Source organism: Stegodyphus dumicola, chromosome 3 (genome assembly GCF_044657685.1).
Source record: "Stegodyphus dumicola isolate Sdum_Otavi_A_Nest chromosome 3, ASM4465768v1".
In the NCBI taxonomy this organism is placed as follows: Eukaryota; Metazoa; Arthropoda; class Arachnida; order Araneae; family Eresidae; genus Stegodyphus; species Stegodyphus dumicola.
In genome coordinates, this window is record NC_140770.1 from 118,269,115 (window position 1) to 118,289,219 (window position 20,105).

General features: G+C 33.2%; 1 protein-coding gene across 4 annotated transcripts in view; it reads right to left on the minus strand.

Annotated features, from left to right (window-relative positions):
• Positions 1-64: 64 nt before the first annotated feature.
• Positions 65-20,105, minus strand: part of LOC118205149 (threonylcarbamoyladenosine tRNA methylthiotransferase) — a 73,936-nt gene continuing 53,895 nt past the window's right edge. For 2 of the 4 annotated variants that reach the window (XM_035377437.2, XM_035377438.2), the window contains exons 10-12: positions 12,111-12,230; positions 11,516-11,662; positions 5,337-5,555 (exon numbers count right to left, since the gene is read on the minus strand). In XM_035377437.2, coding sequence (XP_035233328.1) covers positions 5,340-5,555; positions 11,516-11,662; positions 12,111-12,230 — 483 coding nt within the window. In that variant the 3' untranslated portion in view covers positions 5,337-5,339. Of the gene's footprint in view, positions 3,408-5,336; positions 5,556-11,515; positions 11,663-12,110; positions 12,231-20,105 lie in introns of those variants that run through there. The other 2 variants (XM_085813228.1, XM_085813227.1) reach the window with 2 other exon arrangements.

The following is a 20,105-nucleotide window of genomic DNA, read 5'->3' on the forward strand; positions in this document are numbered from 1 at the left end:
TTTTGATTGTGAGCGCATTACATATATCTGTAATTACTCTATATATTTCTGTTCATTCATCATAAACAATAAAAATGTTCCTTTATTTCATCCTCTAAATGAGTAACAAGGTACACAATTTTCTACATGATATGCAATTTTTAGTTTTTAATATATATCTAAAATAATAATAAAAAAAGATTGCTATTAGAAAAATAATTTTTCAGAATAGCAGTTGAGTGTGTATGGGAAGAAAATTACTTTGTCTAATTAGAAACACATACAACTGGAGAGGATCAAGGGATGGACAACTTTTCTTTAAAATTTAAAGCATAAAAAATATCGGAACAATTTCAGGTAACACTTTAAAAAATTGGGGGATATTTTTTAAAGCAAGAAATTTATCACTCATGTAGTGGTAATGAAACTGAAAACACTGGCCATCATGCATCACAGGAAGACAACACAATACCTGTGGAATAACAAAAAGTCTCATATGGGAATCATACCAACACAAATTTAGGATTTGTCTCATATTTTATTAATTCATCATTTTATAACAGCAACATTCAGCAATATTTCCTGCTTGTGAAGTCAGTATGGTCCAGGATATGCAGTTCTTTAAATTTCATGTCACACACACACACACACACACACACAAAAAAAAAAAAAAAAAAAAAAAAATGCTCCTTTAAAAATATTTTCCTTTTATTGTAAAAAATTATTGTGTCACAGAATGCAAAATTATGAAAACTGAATTCTGTGAGACTTGCAAAACGCAAACAGTTTGTAAGACTACACAAACTAAAAATTAAAAAATAATGTTATTAAATAATTTTGAAAGAGGAAAAACTACTTCTAAAAAGCATTCTTACTATTAAAAATAATCAGCTTTGAATATTTATAAAAATTCAAATATCATGTATATTTATTTGTACATTACTTTATAGATTATTTACTTAGAATGATATTTTATAATCTGTTAATCAATATGTGTTTTTAGAAGTAAAAATGTAAGTCAAAAACAATAAAGATTTTAATTCCCCTCCCCCCCCCTGAAATGAAGGTTTTTTGAAAAAATTTTAACTATGTAAGCTATTCAGGTCCGTGCCGACAATAGGTGCAACGTCGTGCGGCGCAGGGTCATAAAGGCGCCGTGCAATCATTAAAACAAGCAGTTCGTCTCACTGCCTGTCTGAACAGGAAAATTCTTGTCTTATTTGAATGCCCCTCCCGGGTTCGACTTGGGTAAAACCTAGGAAGCTACTAATTAGGATCTGTACCTAGGCAGTCTCGGCTACGTGTGTTTAAAATCAGTCTCCACAGAACTGGAGTCATTGCTAACGACGGCTGTTTGTGGTTGAGCTATATAGTCAGATATTCGTGGTTGTTCGGGGTGAAACACCCCCATCGGTGTAGTTGGCGAATTCAGCGAGCCTTTAAACTGCTTGAGGTTTCCAGTGGGTGCCTGGAGCCTCAATACTGCATATTCATATCCTTCCATGGTTTCTCCTAAAGCCGACATCTGCATACCTTGATGTAGTGTTAGCAGGCCAGATTGGTGTTCCGGTCTGTCTGACAGTTTTTAAGTGACTTCGTTCTGCTGTCCGGCGTTGGGGTTCTTGTTAATGGCAGATGTTTTTACCATCTCTCCAGAGCGGGGACGTGGAATGTAAGTTGCTAAGTATTCCTATTGACTCAGATTAGCCTTAGCTCGTCTGCTTGACCAATAGGTTAGTGGCCTCTTAGATCGCCTCTAAAGTTTGGGGCGTTTAACTGTGTTAAGGCAGCCTCAAGCTTGCCAGGTCTGAGTGCCCCTTCCTCCTAGCGCACTGTATTATTTGACCGAAAGTTATAACCAGGGTAGGACTTTGTCTCTGGCGTTTTCTTCTGTCTTATTTGAACATTAAAATATGTGATGCCGATGCGTATGTAATGGTAAACGCATTTGACAAATTGCTTAATTCTTATTTTGTGTCTACTGTTGCAAACGTACTAATTTGTGCAATATTTATATTTTTTGTGATTGCTTGTTGTTATTGTTTTTCTACATAAAAAAAAAGGTAAGTGCAATTACATATTATGTTAAACTTAGGTTAACTTTTTAATTTGGAAAAGCAACGATTTGAGCATAATTACTCGAAACCTGTTTACCTTTCATGTTTGAACCATTTTCGTATTCTTGGCCACGTAAATTACTAGTATCTAAACCACTTTCCTCTAAAGTCTTTACTAAGAATGCGTTTCGTCATTCATCCATCATATCTATTGAAACACAAAATACTAAAAACCTTTCTTCCAAACTCATGTCTGTATTTTCTAAATTAAGATACCTCATACAAATTAATAACTGCTCTTGATGGGATACAATCATGTAAAATAGAAAAATACTTTCCCTGTTTGACCTTACTTTAAAAAATTTGCTTTATATTATTCCCTACTCAGCTAATTATTTCATTTTGAATTTTACCTTCAAGGTAATGAAGCATATTTTTTGAGTTTGAATTTTATTAATATACAATATAGTGTCAAATTGTGTGATCATTTCTATACACTTTAAAAAATTATTATTTCTTTCGAATAACTTGTTACTGGAACCACGGAAAGCTAATATTTGTTTGGCTTAAAATTGAATGGCATAGATAATTCTTTCAATAACATCGCGCCAATACTTGGTCTTTTTTTTTAATAAATTTTGAAATTCCGAATCAACAGGTTTATTCTTTCATAATCGTTCTAAGAAATCGGACCAAAGACTTAGATTCCAGAAATACCTTTTATTTTTTTCATGAAGTTTTAAATGCTCATTTAAGTGGTTCCCGTCTCGTTAAATTCTGAACTACTCAGTTTTTTGTTGCTGAAACTGTTAAAAATTTTGCAACAAAAACAATAAACAGAATTTTGTTCAGCAGAATTTAGCAGCTAATCCCTTTTAACTCTTTTGTTGTTTGGCAAGATTCGACAAAAGTACATCTAAAAAAATTTACATCTATTTTTGTCTTTTGGGAAACTAAAATTCGAAACCAGGTTATTCAGGACCATTTTCTATTAAGGCTTGAACTTGGGATGGCAGTAATGGACTTGGGCATAATCTGGAATCATCAGGCACAGGCAAATGCATATCTACTGCAGAAAGTGTAGATTTCACTAATATTTCATCTGTTTTTTCAACCGGCTGCATTGAAGTTAAAGGTCATTCCTGCGTGAAAACACTTTCTTATTAGGTTCTTTTGGTAATTTCAGTGGTAGTTGAGATGTTGATAGACAATTAGTGTTAGTAGTATCAGCTTGGATATTCCCTGGGTTTTGAAAAACTAAATAATTTTAAAAGTTCTGGTTTATTAAGTCTTCCTCTCACTTACTTTTTCTTTATTGCATTCTGATACTCAGACAGTTTTTTCTGTTTTTCTTCCGACATCTGAAGAAAACTGAAAACAGGAAAAGTGGAAGTAAAAATAAAAGTAGAAAATAGCTATTGCATAAAACACTTCTTAAAAACACTCAGAAAGTCACTGTTTGAAATATTTTTCCTTACTTCTGAAAAACCATTGAATGGAAAATATATAAACTATTAGATTAATACTATATAATTCAAGGAGATGGTACTACTCTTTTGTTTATTAAAGTAAATAAATCAAATTTAAAGTATGTATTTAAGACATAATGAAATAACGAAACATTTTCTTTCAGTTTTCCATATAGCTAAAAATCGGAGAATGTCTAATTTTTGATTTCAGAATACCTTGTATATTTTTACTTCTTCAAACCTCAAATAGGTATATTTTAAATTCGATGGATCCTTCATAAACATGTGAATCTTTTCTTTTGGAAAGATAATAATTTTTAGTTTAATACACAAATGGTTCATGTAAAAAAAAAAAACATTTTTCGAGTAATTATGCTCAAATCGTCGCTTTTCTGAATTAAAAAGCTGTTCTAAGTTTAACGTAATATGTAACTTACCGTTTTTATGTAGAATTTCAATAACAAGAAGCAGTCACAAAAAAAAAAAAAAAATAAATAAACGTTGCACAAATTACTACCATTGCAACAGTAGACACAAAACAAGGACTAAGAAATTTGTCAAGCGCGTCTACGGTGCTGGCCTGTACCCTTACATAAGCATCTGCATCACATATTTTCGTTCACATAGATTTACAAGATCAGCTTAACTTATATCAAAAGCTTCAAAAAGCATTAACTGATAAAAATCAAAGCCATATAAACAGTAAATAGATCTTATGCATGAACTGCAGTTTTTGCAAACTTTTGGAGGAAATGTAGCATTGCCGGTTGAAACTCTAAGCTATATCTTTGTCAACAACATAGTGGCATGCAAATGTGTATTTTGGATATATCCCTAGCTATCAACCTTAGAGCATTTTTTGTGCTCTTTTGTAATCGCAGTTTGAACCTTGTCGTAAACAATGCTGCAAACAACAGTTTATTCAGTGCAAACTTATTATATATCTAAATTAATATATATATTTTTTTAATTTTAAGATAATAAGTAGTGTTCAGCAATATATTTGGTATCCAATGTGTTCAGTATACTATTGCACTTTGCTTGCAGTATTACATTTTTATAACATGTTGTTGTTGTTGACTAATGCTCACTATGTGACCTACAGTCAGCCCATGCTCCCGAAATTCCTCATGGCAAGGAGTGCAAGATACGCCTGTCGTTGGCAACAGCCTTGAGCACCTTACAAGTAATAGTACGACTTAGCTAAGTTTTGCCCCCAATTTTGATGGAGCATTAATAGTACGATTTAGCTAAGTTTTGCCCCCAATTTTGATGGAGCATTATGGAGGAACAGGTCCGAGGGTCTCCCACCTCTCTTTTCCTACCACAAACCTTTCGAGAGAACTTTTGCCTCGCCGTGTATTTCGAGTGCCCCCATGCCGTGCAGACACTATACATTTACAAACATCCATGTCTTCTCCAAGATTCAAAACCGGGCCCTTCGGTACGGCAGTCAACGCCGCTAACCACTATCCCGGTTGGGTGGCATGCTTACATCTACTTTTAAGAATCTATTTTGATCCTAATGGATTGTTTCGTGTCAATATTTAAAACCCTTCTCAAGTTCTGTCTTCTGAATGGGGGTTTCTGCATTCTTTTCCTCGTATACAAGATTTAGGATAATCTTTCTATTATTGCATTTTTGCTTTGCAATCACATATCACAGATGATTTTAAATGCTTAGTTTTACAATAAGCATGATATTCAAGAATTTTGATTGACTTTTGGAACCCTTAGCAGAGTTGGTTGGAATCCCAAATCAGCAGAAAACAATTTGAATGTTACTGCCATGTCATCAATATGCATATGCTTTCATGTATTAACAGACATGTACTTAAAATAACATTTTATTTTGTAATAGTCCAATAAAAACAGCTAAAATTATAACTAAAATGCATAATAAAATGACATATTTAGAATTTTTCCAGTTTTTGAGTCTGTGAGAAACTTCTTGAGAAATGGGTTCACCAACCATGAAATGTTTGCCTGCTTTCTTTATGTGAACAGTAATAAATTTTCCCATGAACTCTTCATTCTTTGGGACCAATACCTTTTATTAAAACAAAATAAGAAATAAAATATTTAACAATGATAAAAGTATAAAAACTGCAAGCAGTTGTATCAAGTAAGATTTGGAAATAAGAATACATGCAACATAATATGCAATAATGAGTTAAAATTGGACTTTCAAATCTAAAAGCTAGTGGTAAAGCAGCTAAGATTAATTAAATTTATCAAAATATTTTATTTTTAAGCCGAGACTAATTAGTGTAAAAATGTAACAAGTGTGAAAACTCTATTGTGATGTCAGAAAAAATAGCTTAAAATTTGTAAGATTATAACATAAAAACTTAATAATAATTTTATAAGATTATAAAAATAATTATTGATGATTAAATGAAATTAAGTGACTCCCTCAGGAGGCATTAACTCTTTCTCATTTATCTCTAACACAAGTAATTACAAATAAAAGCCTAGAGACCAAGAAATTACTTACCGGAATAATATCTTCTAATATCTGCAATTAAAAATGGTGGTTAATCATGCTTTGCTGACAACTGTTAACACAGTTTTACCTTATTCTTTAATCTATCATTTTCCTTTGGAAAACTTTAGTTTGTGTTCTAGAAAACACTGGCAGGGTTTAGTGCTGGCATACAGTCAACTTATAATATTATTTCAATTATAAAAAAATGAAAAATAGTTGAATGATTTTTTTTGTATCATTATGAGATTATGATTTTCTAAAGTAATAAAACTTTATTAGAATATTAGTGACATATTTTAGACTTTAAAAATTAATAATAAATTACTTGTGTGAAAATTCTTTTCTGAAGAAATAAATGGGCTTAAACATAGTTTCGTACAGCAGAGAGAAGCGAAGAAGTAAGAAGGCATACATACATACGTAATAAACAGTTACGTCATCACCACACGGATAAACGCGAATGGCACATGCATCAGGAGAAGTGCTCTTAAGGTAAACGCCATATTATAATTTATGATACAACAATCCCCATTTCAACATTTGGTGGTCTAAAAAAAATAAACATTAATCATTCACAGTTATTCCAATTAATTTACAGCACTTAGAATGTTTCGAAGCAATCAGTGTTTTTGCCAGTTCATCAGCAGGCATTTTCTCTGTTGCCACATATTTAATGTCTATTTCATTTCTTTCATAAATTTTGCATATGAAATTATGTCTAATGTCTATGTGTTTAGTGCATAAGTGGTAAACAGCATTTTTCATAAGCTTCTGTACACCTTGATTATCACAATATAAAATCGTTGGATAATCAGCATTAAAATTTAATTCTTTAAGAAAACGGCATAAATAAACTGCTTCTTTGGCACTCTCTTGTACTCTGCTTCAGTGCTTGATAATGCAACAGTTTGTTGCTTTTGTGATTCCCGTGTTATTGGATTTACAGCAAGCTTGAATAAGTATAGGATTTTCTATTATTAACATCTGACACCCACTCAGCATCGGTATATCCACTAAGTGCTTTTTCAGTTTTTCAAAATTTTAGACAATAATTTTTAGCTCTTTTTAAGTATTGAAGAACTCACTTTTAGCCAACCAGTGTAATTCTCCAAGATTGTTATTAAATTGGCTCAGGTAACTGGCATATGTAATATCCAGCCTAGTAAACACAAAAAGATACATAAGCGAACCAATTAGGTGGTGATAAGGTACATTATTCATTTCTCCCTTTTCAGTTTCAGAAGGACACATTTCTTTACTTAATTTTACACTAGGATCTAAAGGAGTTGCTACTAGTTTTGCATCTTGAATATTAAACCTTCATAGAATGTTATCAACATATTTCTGCTGAGATAAACTAATAGAATTATTATTTACATCTTGATTAAATTCTATTCCAAGACAATAATGAAGTCTGCCTAAATCTTTAACATGAAATATAAATCACAGCTATTTGTTGCTATTGTTAATTCATCCACATATAAAATTAAAATTGACTCACCTTGAGATGTTTTCATACTATAAACACACTTGTCTAATTGTAAAGTTTTTTTTTTTTTTTTTGGTCTAATTTTTCATATCACTAATGTCCACTTTGTTTCAAAGCATAAAGAGACTTTTGCAGGGCATAAACATAATCAGAATTATTTTAGCTTGTTCCATGAAAATTTCTTCTTTTAAATCTCTGTTAACATAAGCCATAACAAAATCTAGTTGATATAAAATAAGATCTTGTTTAGCACTGTATGCAATCACAGTTCTTATAGAGCTTGCTTTGGCTACTGGAGCGTAGTTTCATTGAAATCGATTCCAGGTTTCTGTGCAAATCCTCTAGTAACCAATCGAGCTTTTCTCTTTTGAACTGTTCCATCTGCATTACATTTTGTTCTATGAACCCAGCGACATCCTATTACCTTTTTGTTCTGTGGTCGCTTTAGTAATTTCCATGCATCATTTTTACAAGTGCATCATACTCACTTTGCATAGCCTTATGTCATTCTTCAGCATAACTTCCATTTAATGCTTCTTTTAATTGTGTTCCTTCTCCAGCAATTTGTGCTTCTTCCCTTTTTTATGTTTATATTCCGGTAGTCCTTTTTCGGTCTTCCTGGCTTCCCAGTCTTGATTTTCTTTGAACGACCTGGCCCCCTTTTAATCTGCATTTAAGGTATTGCTTCGGAATCAGAATCTTCATTATCAGATGCTTCTGCCATATTTGAGGGGTCTTCTATTATTTCATCAGTTGATATTTGCTTTACATTCAAAGGTTCTTCCTTCTTTTTATCAGGAATATTTTCGAGAAATAAAACTTTTAAATCTTTATTATAATTAATACAGTTTTCAAATTCATCAATGAATCTAACATCTCGGCTTATAACAATTTTTCTGGAACTTTTATTCCACACCCTGTATGCTTTTGATTCATTTGAGTATACAACAAAGATATGTTCTTCTAATCTAGGATCAAATTTCCCTTTAGACCTTTTATTAAGTACAAAACATTTCTGTCTGAATACTTTAAAGTGAGATACCGTTGCCATGATGCCAAAAAATAACTCATATGGTGTTTTGTTTACTCCCAGGCTTCGATTCGGGCAACAATTACAAATATAAACAGCATAATTCAAGGCTTCAGCCCAAAAGGATTGGGGAAGACTTCTTTGTAGTAACAAACATCTCGCCATTTCAGTTAAAGTGCAATTCATGCGTTCAGCTCTTGAATTCTGTTGTGAAGTCACAGGTGCAGAGAATTCTCATTTAATCTCGCATTCTTGAATATATTTATAAAATTCTTTTCCATGATATTTGAGACCGTTATCAGTCCGAAGAATTCTTATTTTCTTTCCTAGACGATTTTCAACCACAGCTTTATATTTAATGAATGATTTTTCATTTCGTGTTTAATTTTAAGAAAACTGACTTCGACATAATGTGATTTGTCATCTATAAAGGTAACAAAAATAATGCAAACCAGCATGGGATGGGACTCTCATAGGTCCACACAAATCTGAGAGAATCAAGTTCAGTAATTCATTACTTTGAAATTTTGATTCTTTTTTAAAAGCCTGCACAGGTTGTTTACATTGGATACAGACTTTGCAGTTTTTTAGAGAATCAGTGTTATTGAAATTTAAATTTCTAACCATATTATCAGACAAGGCTTTTCAAATCAGACTCATTTAAATGATGCCACTTTACAAAACCACTTACCTGTGCTATTGCAGCCATTTCAGTGCTTGGATATATGTAATAAAGATCACCATAAGGAATAGCCTGCACCAGTGTATATCCACTTGGTTCTATTATTCTAGCATGCTGTTCTGTAAAAATCACTGAACGATTATTTGCGGTAGCTATAATATTGAACACATTTTTGAGTGTAAGTTTAATTGTCTTATTTCCATTAGGTACTGTTATAAGGACAGTTCCAGTTCCTGTAATGTTTGCTGTTTTGTCAACTACTAGCTTTATGGTTGAATTCGTTTGAGGGTGAAATTCTGAAAATAAACTTTTGTCATTGCACATGCGAGATGTACAGCCACTATCTAAGCACCATGAGGAAGTGTTCTGATAAGCATTGTTTACTGCTAAACTAATCTGCTCTTCATAATTAGAAGCCATCATAGAACCTTGATTTCCCTTCTACGTCAATTTCCATTTGTTTAAGCTTATCAACTATTTTGAAGAAATTGTACAAATATTCAGACATCGTTTTGCTTTCTGCCATTTTTCTAAAGAAAAGCTGGTTTAACAAGGTAGCCTTTTTTCGCAGTCCTTTCAATTCATATACAGATTTGAGTTTATTCCACACAGCATTGGATGTCACATAATGCTTTATATGACACAATTCACTAGGATTAATAGCAAGAATTATATCTGCACAAGCTTTTTGATCAGCTTGGAGCCATTTCTTTTCATCTTCGGTTCCTTCAGCAGGTTTTAGCTCTTTACCGGTTACATAATCTCAATGGTCGTTTTTAATCAATACAGCTTCTATTCGTAACTTCCAGCTGTCAAAATTATCTTTCCCGAGCTTTTCTGTAGTCGTTAAATGCGAAATAATGTAATACAGTCTCTCACAGCCAAAAACAAGATTGAGGGATATAAAAATAGGCTTAATTGAACGCTGATCAGTTCTTAGCATTGATTAGGCTTAACAGTTCTTGCACTGGATTAGGCTTAAGAGTTAAATGCTTGAAAACTTGAAAATGTTCATTTTAAAAAAAATATTTTACTACTTAGGCACAGTTGAAACGTTCCTGGGTTCCATGACCATTGAAAAAATAAATGGGCCTAAACAGATTGTAATATTAATGAACATTTTTAATGACAGAGATTAGCTAGTTTCGTACAGCAGAGAAAAGCGAAGAAGTAAGAAGTCAGACATATATATACATACATAATAAACAGTTATGTCATCACTGTGTGGATAAACACAAATGGCGCATGAGTCAGGAGGAGCTCTCTTAAGCTAAACGGTGATAGAATGCAAATATCTGAAGGAAAAAAAAAAAAGTTGGTAAATCAAATCTGATTCTCAAAGCTTTGATGAAGATGAATCATACATAAACACAGCACTTTCAAGGATAATCTGAAGAAGCTGATAATTAGTGGCATACTGGTGGCTAGTTTCATCATTAGAAAAGGAAAAAATTTCCGTAAAATTTACCAAATGTAATTTTTTGCATGTTTCCCAGATCTATACAATTCATATTAAAAAATTCCAGGTTCATACAGTTCATACTAAAAAATATAAAAACACAAGTATGACTCCCATAACATAAAAACTGAAGTAAATACTTGCTTTTCAAATCTGAGATAATGCTTCCTGAAAATTCAAGGATCATACACAAATTAAAGAGGAAAATATTTAAATCTGTGTATAACTAAAAATGAAATTTCCAATTCAGAAAACGTTTTGTGATGTTAATAAATTAAGCAATGAAATTTGATATACAGATTCTTGCGAAAAGTTTCGACCAATATAAATTTTTCCAAAACGAAGATCTTATTCACAGAATCTTATATAACTAATGCTCTTGAAAATAATGGCAGGCTCTAGCATTAACCAACTTGCAACATAATGCAGCAACACAAGAATGATTTATGTCAGCAGATTATTTTTACCTACTGCTGGACAGCATTCTGTCTACCTCAATGTGCTATTTCTGCAAATACATTCCATTATAAAATCTACTTTTTTCAGTCTTCTTCACCAGCCCTTACATTTTTGCCTAATATTTTGTAATCACACTGTATAGAAATTTTAATATGCATACATATAAAGTACAACAATTATTTTTTTTGTTACTGGTACAGTTAAATTTTTTGTAGCTATATTTGACATTTATATTTTATTATAATAACAAAAAAATATTTTTATATACAGACTATATTTAATATTTTATTTGGCAACAAAGAACTATAACACGCTTAAAAATTTTATTTGTTTAATTTGCATCAAATAAATATATAAGAATTTTGACTGAGAAAATAAATATAAATTCAGAAAAGTAACTTACTTGTTCATAGAACTTGTTATGACCTACAAAATGCAATTTATCATGTGAAATTTCTGTTACAAGTACTTCTTGAATACTTCCAACATTCTTATCATAACAAGTATAGGACTGAAAATAATCACTTAACATTTTTGTACGTTTTTTCACCTGTAAAAAATAAGGGATAAGGTATAGTTTTATGAGAACTTACTTTGCAGAATCACTATTTCTTATACATAACTTTTGAAGATTATAAATTTAGCAGAAGCAGACTTCTTCATTAAAAAATTTAACTTTATGCATGTGAACAATAAGCAATATTAAATTTTACTATTTATTACTAATGTAATGATAGATGATTCTTATGGTTTACAATTTATTTATGATTAGGAATGGTTTTATTGACTACATATAATAAATGTTATAACAACAGAAATTTACAGAAATTACACAACAAAAATATAACGATATTTATTATAGGCAATAATAAATCAAAATTTTATAAGTAATAATAAATTTAAATTAATAATTTTAAAATTTATATCCTAAAAAATGTGTAATATTTACTTTAGTGAATATTAATATATTGTAGATAAACACAATAAAAATGCATTACTTCTTTTCCTGGCACTCTTTTCATAAGGGCAGCAGGAGTTCCTGGGCGAGGGTAAAACTGATTAATGTACAAAACTGGGAAATGATATTCTTTCACTAAATTCATTGTTTCTTCAAAATCCTAAAAAGAAAATTTTGGAAACAGTTATGCTTAGACGAACTGTCATTTAAATCATTTTTCAGAATTAACATAAAATGTCACAATTTTCATTAAGTAACTTCGAACTCAAAGTTGATTTTCTAATTTCAGAATTTTAAGCAATATAATGTGCTGCTTATGAAGGGTACACGTAATTAGGTTTCATCTTCATAAATTATTTTGTTAAAAGACCATTCATTCTCTTTGACATATAAATCTTCTTTAATACCAAAATTATATTACTTAAAATAATATTTTACAAATTAAAAATAAAGAAAAAGAATGAAAAAATCACTATTTACTATGTATAATTTATGGAAAATGAAAAATAAATTTGTTATTCAGTATTTTTTTGAAAACTTTACAACTTGTAATAGACTCCTTAATCCCCCCCCCTGTGAAATAATATAAAAAATGCAAGCTCCTTTGCCATGGATTAAGACCAGTAACAACAGCAGGTTCCATAAGCCTCTAATTTGGGAGTCCCTTTTTTCTTGTTTATTTGTTTATTCCAAGAAAAATGCATGTCTTGCATGTCATGATCATACTTATATTAGTCTTTCTGAAATATCATATGTGTCAGAACTTTACAAAGACACAATATAAGCATTATAAAAGCTAACTCTTTAATCATAATAAAAATAAATGGTTTTAATAATTTAAAACATTATCAAGACTAATATAAATCTAAAATTAATGCTATTTTATAATCAAAGAAATCTGAAGAACTAAAAGCAAGATTAAATTTCATAAATTACAATTAGAAAAATTATTAAAAAGTTTTGAAAAAAAAAAAAACAAATAAATAAATAAATAAGGGAAAAATAAATTACTGAAGCAAAATAATTATAAAATAAAAAAAGGTAAAGAACTCAACAATAAAGAATTAAAAGCAGTTTTAAATGTCTGCTGTCCAGAGCCATGGAACATGAAAAGTAACATGTCTGTGGTGAGAAAAAAAAATAATACATACATTAAATTTCATACAACAGCATGATATAATAATAAATGATTTTCAGGATTTCATTGTGTGTTTTTAATGGAAAAACTGCATAATGAAATATCTAATAGTGTTAAAAAAGCTATGGAGACTGTTAACAAAGTTAGTAGTGCTGAAGTTGAAGGACCTTTTAGCATAATGCACAATATTTCCAAAATGTATGTTATTTGATTATGGTAGAGCATAGGAGAGCTAGCTTCTTAAAATATGGGATGTCTTTTTAACAGAAATTAGTTCAAATTCATGTTACATATAAGGAAAACCACGAAACTAGCCCATTTACCTGGGTTCAAACCAGAGGAGAACTACCAGTCTTTAGCCATTTTTACCATTTGTCACTGTCCACGCTATTTCTACTTTCAAGCTAACTGTATAATACATTTGAGATTTAATGACAATCTCCTTAAATAAAAGAAAAACCTTACATAAAAGTATTTTTTAAAAAATCATCATTTGGCCTTATAACTTCCTAAAAGATCAACTGTCATGAAAAAAGAAGAAAAAAGTGTGTAGCAGCTTCTGGAATAAACAGTGCCACATAGTTAATTTACTCATTACTTTATGTAATTTCTGTGATACTTTAACATTTTTCTTTAAAATTTCTTCTTGTTCATGAATAATTATTTGTAGTTTCTATTTTTGTGAAAAGTACAACATTTAATTAGAATTTGATATTTTGTTTTTATCAGATGAAATAAAGCATTTAATTAAAATTTTTATTGCTCCCCACTGATTAACCCTTCAACTAGTCAAAGGTTTCACTCACATATTTCTCAAAACTGCAATGAAAGAGGCATTTTCCTGATTTTAATGCAAAAATGCCTTTGGTACTTCATGTTTATATTTAATTTCCTTAATTTCTTGGGCATATTTCAAAATGCACATATTTATGCTTTCTTAAAGATGTTAAGAAAACTATCTTAGGACAAACATATATATGGCTGCTTATAGGGTTAAGATTATCTCATACAGTACAATATGATAAGATTTAAATCCTTTACCTAAATATCCACATTTTAATAGTGATATGGATCTTAATTTGTTTATAAATTAATAAAAATATTAAAATTTTGTTACACAATACCTTTTCTCCTATTTTTTTTTAATTTCAAAGATAATTATGGTTTCTACTCCCCAGAAATACAACTTTTCTTTTTTAATTCCTTTGAAAAGTTGTATAATTTTTCAAAATTTTGTAAAAAAATTAAAGCAATTAAGAAATCAGAATACACTGCTGGCCATTAAAATTACAACAACAGACAGGAATGATCTGATGAGCATCAAAGTTACATGACAGGAAGAAGAGATTGGAATATGCAAATGATTACTATTTCAGTGCATTTAGACAATGCAGGAGGGAGAAATGGCATCTGAAGCGCTGCATAAAAGAAAAGTTGTGTAGTGGATTTCTCATTTGGAAAGCACTTTGTAAAGTCAGAGTTTGTTCAGAATATTGTGTTATGACTCAAATAATAAGAAGAAATGTTTACCAGCAAGTTTTAAAATTCGATAGAAGCAGGAATGTTGTCTATCGAAAGCATAGATTATTGTTCCGTGATATCGCCAGTCATACTGGTCGACATCCAACCACCCAACATGCAAATAGGGAATCAATGGATTGCTGATGATCATACTGAATGGCATGCAGGATCTCAGCATGACTATTGCCTTAGACAGATATATTGTGAGATCAGCCCTGCAAAACTGATGAACCGCTTCCCAGAACATTAGTCAAGAAATCAGCATGTTTGCAGCATGTACACTATCCGCTTGTACAATGCATCAACGTTTGCAGCAGCATGGATTATCAGCGACCATTACTTTGGCTTCCCTTGACAATGCAACATAGAGACGGCGACTCTGGTGTGCTGAACACTAGAGCTGGGTACAGAAGTAGCACAGTGTTGTCTTTTTAGATGAGTCCTGGTTCTGCATGCAGTATTCTGATGGCTGTATACTGTCTGGAGGCTCCGAGGAGACTGCATGTCACCTGCACCTGGTGTGATGGTTTGAGAAACTTTTGGGTACATGACACATCTCTAGTTTGGATCAACAGTAAATTGAATAGAGATTGGTACATTTCTGACATCTTACATCCAGTGGTTGTGCCCTATCTTCGAGACCTGCCAAACACCATCTTCCAACAAAATAATACAAAACTACATGTTGCATGTTGTGTTCTGACCTTCCTCTATACACAGGGTATTCGACTGCTGCCCTGGCCTGCATGGTCTCCAGATTTGTTACCCATTGAAAACATCTGGTCATGGGTTGCTGAGAGACTGGCCCGCCACCCCTTTCCAGCTAATACGAATTGGTGAAGTGTAGCATAGACTTGAAGCAGCATGGAATGAATTGCCCATTTCTGTCATCCAAGCCCAGTTCGTCACCATGCCAAACCGGGTAAGGGCCGTTTTAGCTGCCAGGGGTGGCAGCTGTTTCTACTAATTTTGCATCCCTGTAAATCCCCAAACTGCTTATAAATTTAATCATTTTGTCTTCATGCCCTACTGTTCATGCATAATTCAACAGCTAGTTTATCTTCCATTTCTTTCAGCTGTCTTTCAAGTTTTCTTCTTCTGTGCTGAGATTTTAGTTGGTGTATATTTGTCTGATAACAATCCCTCAATATTATATCCAATTATTCCTATAACAATGAAGATAGGCAAGGTTATGTAAGAGCTGTAACTCCTAACTTAATGGCCAGCAGTGTACATTGTTTAAAAACACACTGTTTTGGAATTGTTGATACATTGATAAAAAATCTGGTATAATACTTAACTTCTGGTATTTCATAATTAAAAAAATTTCATTTCATTAACATAATCAAAACATATTTCTTGAAATGTTTTCATTAAAATTATATTTTAAACAAGATAATAAGAGTCACTTCACGTTGCACATCTTTAAAATATATTTAAAGCTGACAACAATTTGTACTTTGTAAAAACCAGTAACACATTTCTGTCACATAGTCCTAAGAATTCTGTCACATAGTTCAGGGATAATAATCAAAAAGGATTATTTCATTGTATTAAACTGAAATTTCATTTAAAAATTATACAAATAATGCTTTATAAATATATTTTATTAAAGGAATTCACATAACCATTAATAAGTATAGGAAAAGAGAATATTAAATAATTCTCTGCCAACAGATGGCAGCACTAATTATATTCTGATGGATGTCTTGTTAGAATGACTACTTAACTGAACTGTAAAGAGGTAAATGTCAGTACTTTTTTTCCAGCTGTGTGCATATTTCATGAGCATTTTTGCCCAAATATTTTTAAAAGAAAGTGTAGTAATGATGTGGCATGTAAGATATCACTTTTAAATAATTAGTATTTTTTAGATGGTACCACTAAAATTTTGTTTTAGTCATTTATGCATTCTAATATGAAAACTAATGAATTTTTTAATAATGCTATTATTATTGAATTCTGAAGCTAGTGAAATTTCAATTAATGGAATTAAAAATTTCATGGGTTATTAAATTAATGGAATCATTTTATAAAATTATGCTTTTCATTGTTGAACAAAAAGATACAACAATGTTACTACCCATAACTCAGCAAGACGTAATACCCAGCTCAGTTGTCAGGGGGGTGGCATATAAAACACTGAACAAATAATGATATTATCATCCCCAAAAGAATTTTGTCAATCCTGCAGACAGTACTAATACTCAAACAACTGAATTATAATAGGGCACTTTGAAGCTAAAATTTCTATACGACTTTTAACAACAAAATTTCTATACAATTAGAAAATGTTCCCATGCTATCTCACAGAAGCATTGTGAGCATATTATTAACAATGCTGATTATTTTTGGCCATGCTGCGTGACATTCACAATGTACACTGGTGTGCAAAAATTAAGGACGAAGTCGAAAAATTAGCATATCAGCTGAACGAAGAGGCAGAGCGGACAGAAAGACCAATCAAGAGATTAAGTAAGGTGATGTACGGTAGCACATGTGCAGATATGCAGGTAGACGTAATGGGGGAGTGTCTGAGTAGTATAAAGCATGTTGTCGGTGTAAGATCAGTATTTCTGGCAAAGAGATTGCACGCTGTATAGCAGTTAAAATCACACCAAGTTGCTGCCTCAGCGAGAAATGGCGAATAATCAATCTGTTAGATGACATCTGGATGCTTTTACCCGAGGTCGAATCATTGGGAAGTTGGAGGAAGGCTGCAGTGTGACAAGTGTGGCTGCAGAGTTCAGAATTGCTCACAGCATCGTTTCACGACTTTGGAGACAATTTCAAACTACAGGAACAGCTATCCGGGGGTTTAGTAGTGGTCGTCCACGAGAACCACACCCGTAGATGACCGGTATATTGCCTTACAGGCCAGAAGAAACAGGCGGCAGACAGTGGGAGAAATCGCTAGACACACGACACAGGCGACTGGACGACCGATATCGCGTTTTACCGTGGCCAGAAGACTGCATGGTGGTGGTCTGTTTGCACGACGCCCTGTACGGTGTGTACCTCTAACGCCTGCCCATCGGAGAAGGCGTTCTCTATGGTGCCGGGAACAGCGGAATTGGAGAGACAATGAATGGGGACGAGTACTCTTTACAGACGAGAGCAGATTCAGTCTGAGTAGCGATTCTCATCGCATACTCATCTGGAGAGAGCGGAGAAGCCGCAATCATCCCTCGAACATCATTGAAAGGGACAGGTATGGAGGTGGCGGTGTTCTCGTTTGGGGAGGCATCATGCTTGGTAGTCGTACAGACCTTCACATCTTCGACGCAGATTCAGTCAACAGGACCAGTTATTGTAACGAGATTCTTCTTCCATATGTGCGTCTTTTTAGAGGCGCTATGGGTCCTCAGTTCCTTTTCATGGACGACAATGCACCATGTCATCGCACAGTAGCTGCCGAACAGCTCTTAGAGAGTGAGGCTATTGAACGTATGGATTGGCCGGCACGATCTCCAGATCTCAATCCCTTCAAGCATGTATGGGATTTTCTAGGCAGACGCTTGGCAGCTCGTACTTTACCACCAGTAATGATTCCGGAGCTTCGATTGGCGCTGCAAGACGAATGGGCAGCAATGCCTCAACAACTCATTGACACCCTCATTCTCAGCATAGGCAGACACTGTGAAACCTGCCTAGCAGTCAGGGGAGATCATATCCCCTGTTAAAGACCGGATGTTTCTTGCTGGACACCCATCACAGGGATGTTTCGGCCTTCAGTCGCATTGCGCTCCATGCTACTTTTTCAATAAAGCTTCTTTTTATCCCTCTGATTTCTCTTTTAGTAAGTGTTGCTTACATTACTCATGTCCTTACGTATTGGGGATCTTACGTTATTTTGATTTGGAAAGCTTTTGTACAAAGTTGTATTGAAAAAAACGTCTTGTCCTTAATTTTTGCACACCAGTGTACACTCCTGCTCACAAAATAAGCAGCAAAGGCAAAACACAGAATAAAACAAAAACTATTTAATGGATATATGTGAAACTGATCCAAGAGGTTGCTATGGTATTACTAAACCATACAGCTAACAAACAATAAAGCAAAGTCATACAAAAAACACATGTTTTATGACCATCACATTGTGAAAGAACAAATGGGCCAGAAGAATGTGCAATGGAAACATCACACTAATAAAAGGGGATATTGTATTCCCTAGCTGAAATGCATGCTTGACAAGGCAAGTCTTGATCGCTTGTTGCTGCAGTGGTGACTATTCCTGTAGTAATGCATCTCAGAGCTCTTGGAGGGTGTCATCTGTTGTCCCAATATGTCCCACAAATGCTTTATGGTATTCAGGTCTGATGATCTAGCAGGCTCCGGCAGATGTGGAATGGTTTCACTCTCCATATAACTTCGACCCACTCGTGCTTTATTGTGGGCTGGGATTACCATCCATAAATACTGCATTGGTACCCATTGCAGTGATAAAAGGATGCACAAGAGAGTGTAAAATTTTGTTGCAATATTGAAGAGCTGTCATAGAATCATGTAGAGGTTATCCCAATCCATACAAATATGCCTCCTTCTCTGTAATGGTCTCTTTCAATGATGTTTGGTGTTCGAAAGCATGTCCCTGGTTCTCGCCATATCATTGCCCTTTGGGAATCATTCTCAAGTTGAATTGGGACTCGTCTGTAAAGAGTTTTTGGCCTCACTGCTCTGGTATCCAACCAGCGAACCTATTCAAGCACACTCTGACATGTGATGGGGGACAAAGGAATACAAAAATACAGGTCGTCAGGTATACAGTCCACTACATGCAGTCAACATGATACAGTTGGGCAGTATAAGAGACATCCTGCAGTAGCAAAGAGATGTGATGCCAGCTGTTGTGTTGTCAGTGTCCTGTTTCACACAGAAACAGGAAGCGATCGTTGGCTGTAGTAGTAATCCTCCGGAATTTAGACCCACATTTTCTACATGGGTTTTGATCCTTCTGGTAACAATTCCACAGCCTTCTGATGACACTAGATGCACATTCAGCTCTCTCACAACAGCAGATTGTCTTCCAACATCCCAACAGTCCTCCAACACATTTCATCATGCAAATGGTGTCCTCAGTTCATGTTTTCCACTTTGCCTATTCCGGATTACATGGAACTATCAGTACTTACAAACTAGTTAGATAGATCTGGCATGTTTCTTTTTAAGGCATTCTAGTGTGTTTTGGGGATTGCATTTATACTAATTTTGTTGCCTGTTTGCATTTGGCGATGCAACCTCTACCTCTTATGTGTATTGTATGTTTTAATTCCTCTTTTTACATTTATACCTTATCTGTTAGTTTATTTTTTAGCATGAGAATATATGGCTGAATGACTCATAAAAACGCAGCATTTTTAAGGGCCACTCCTGCTC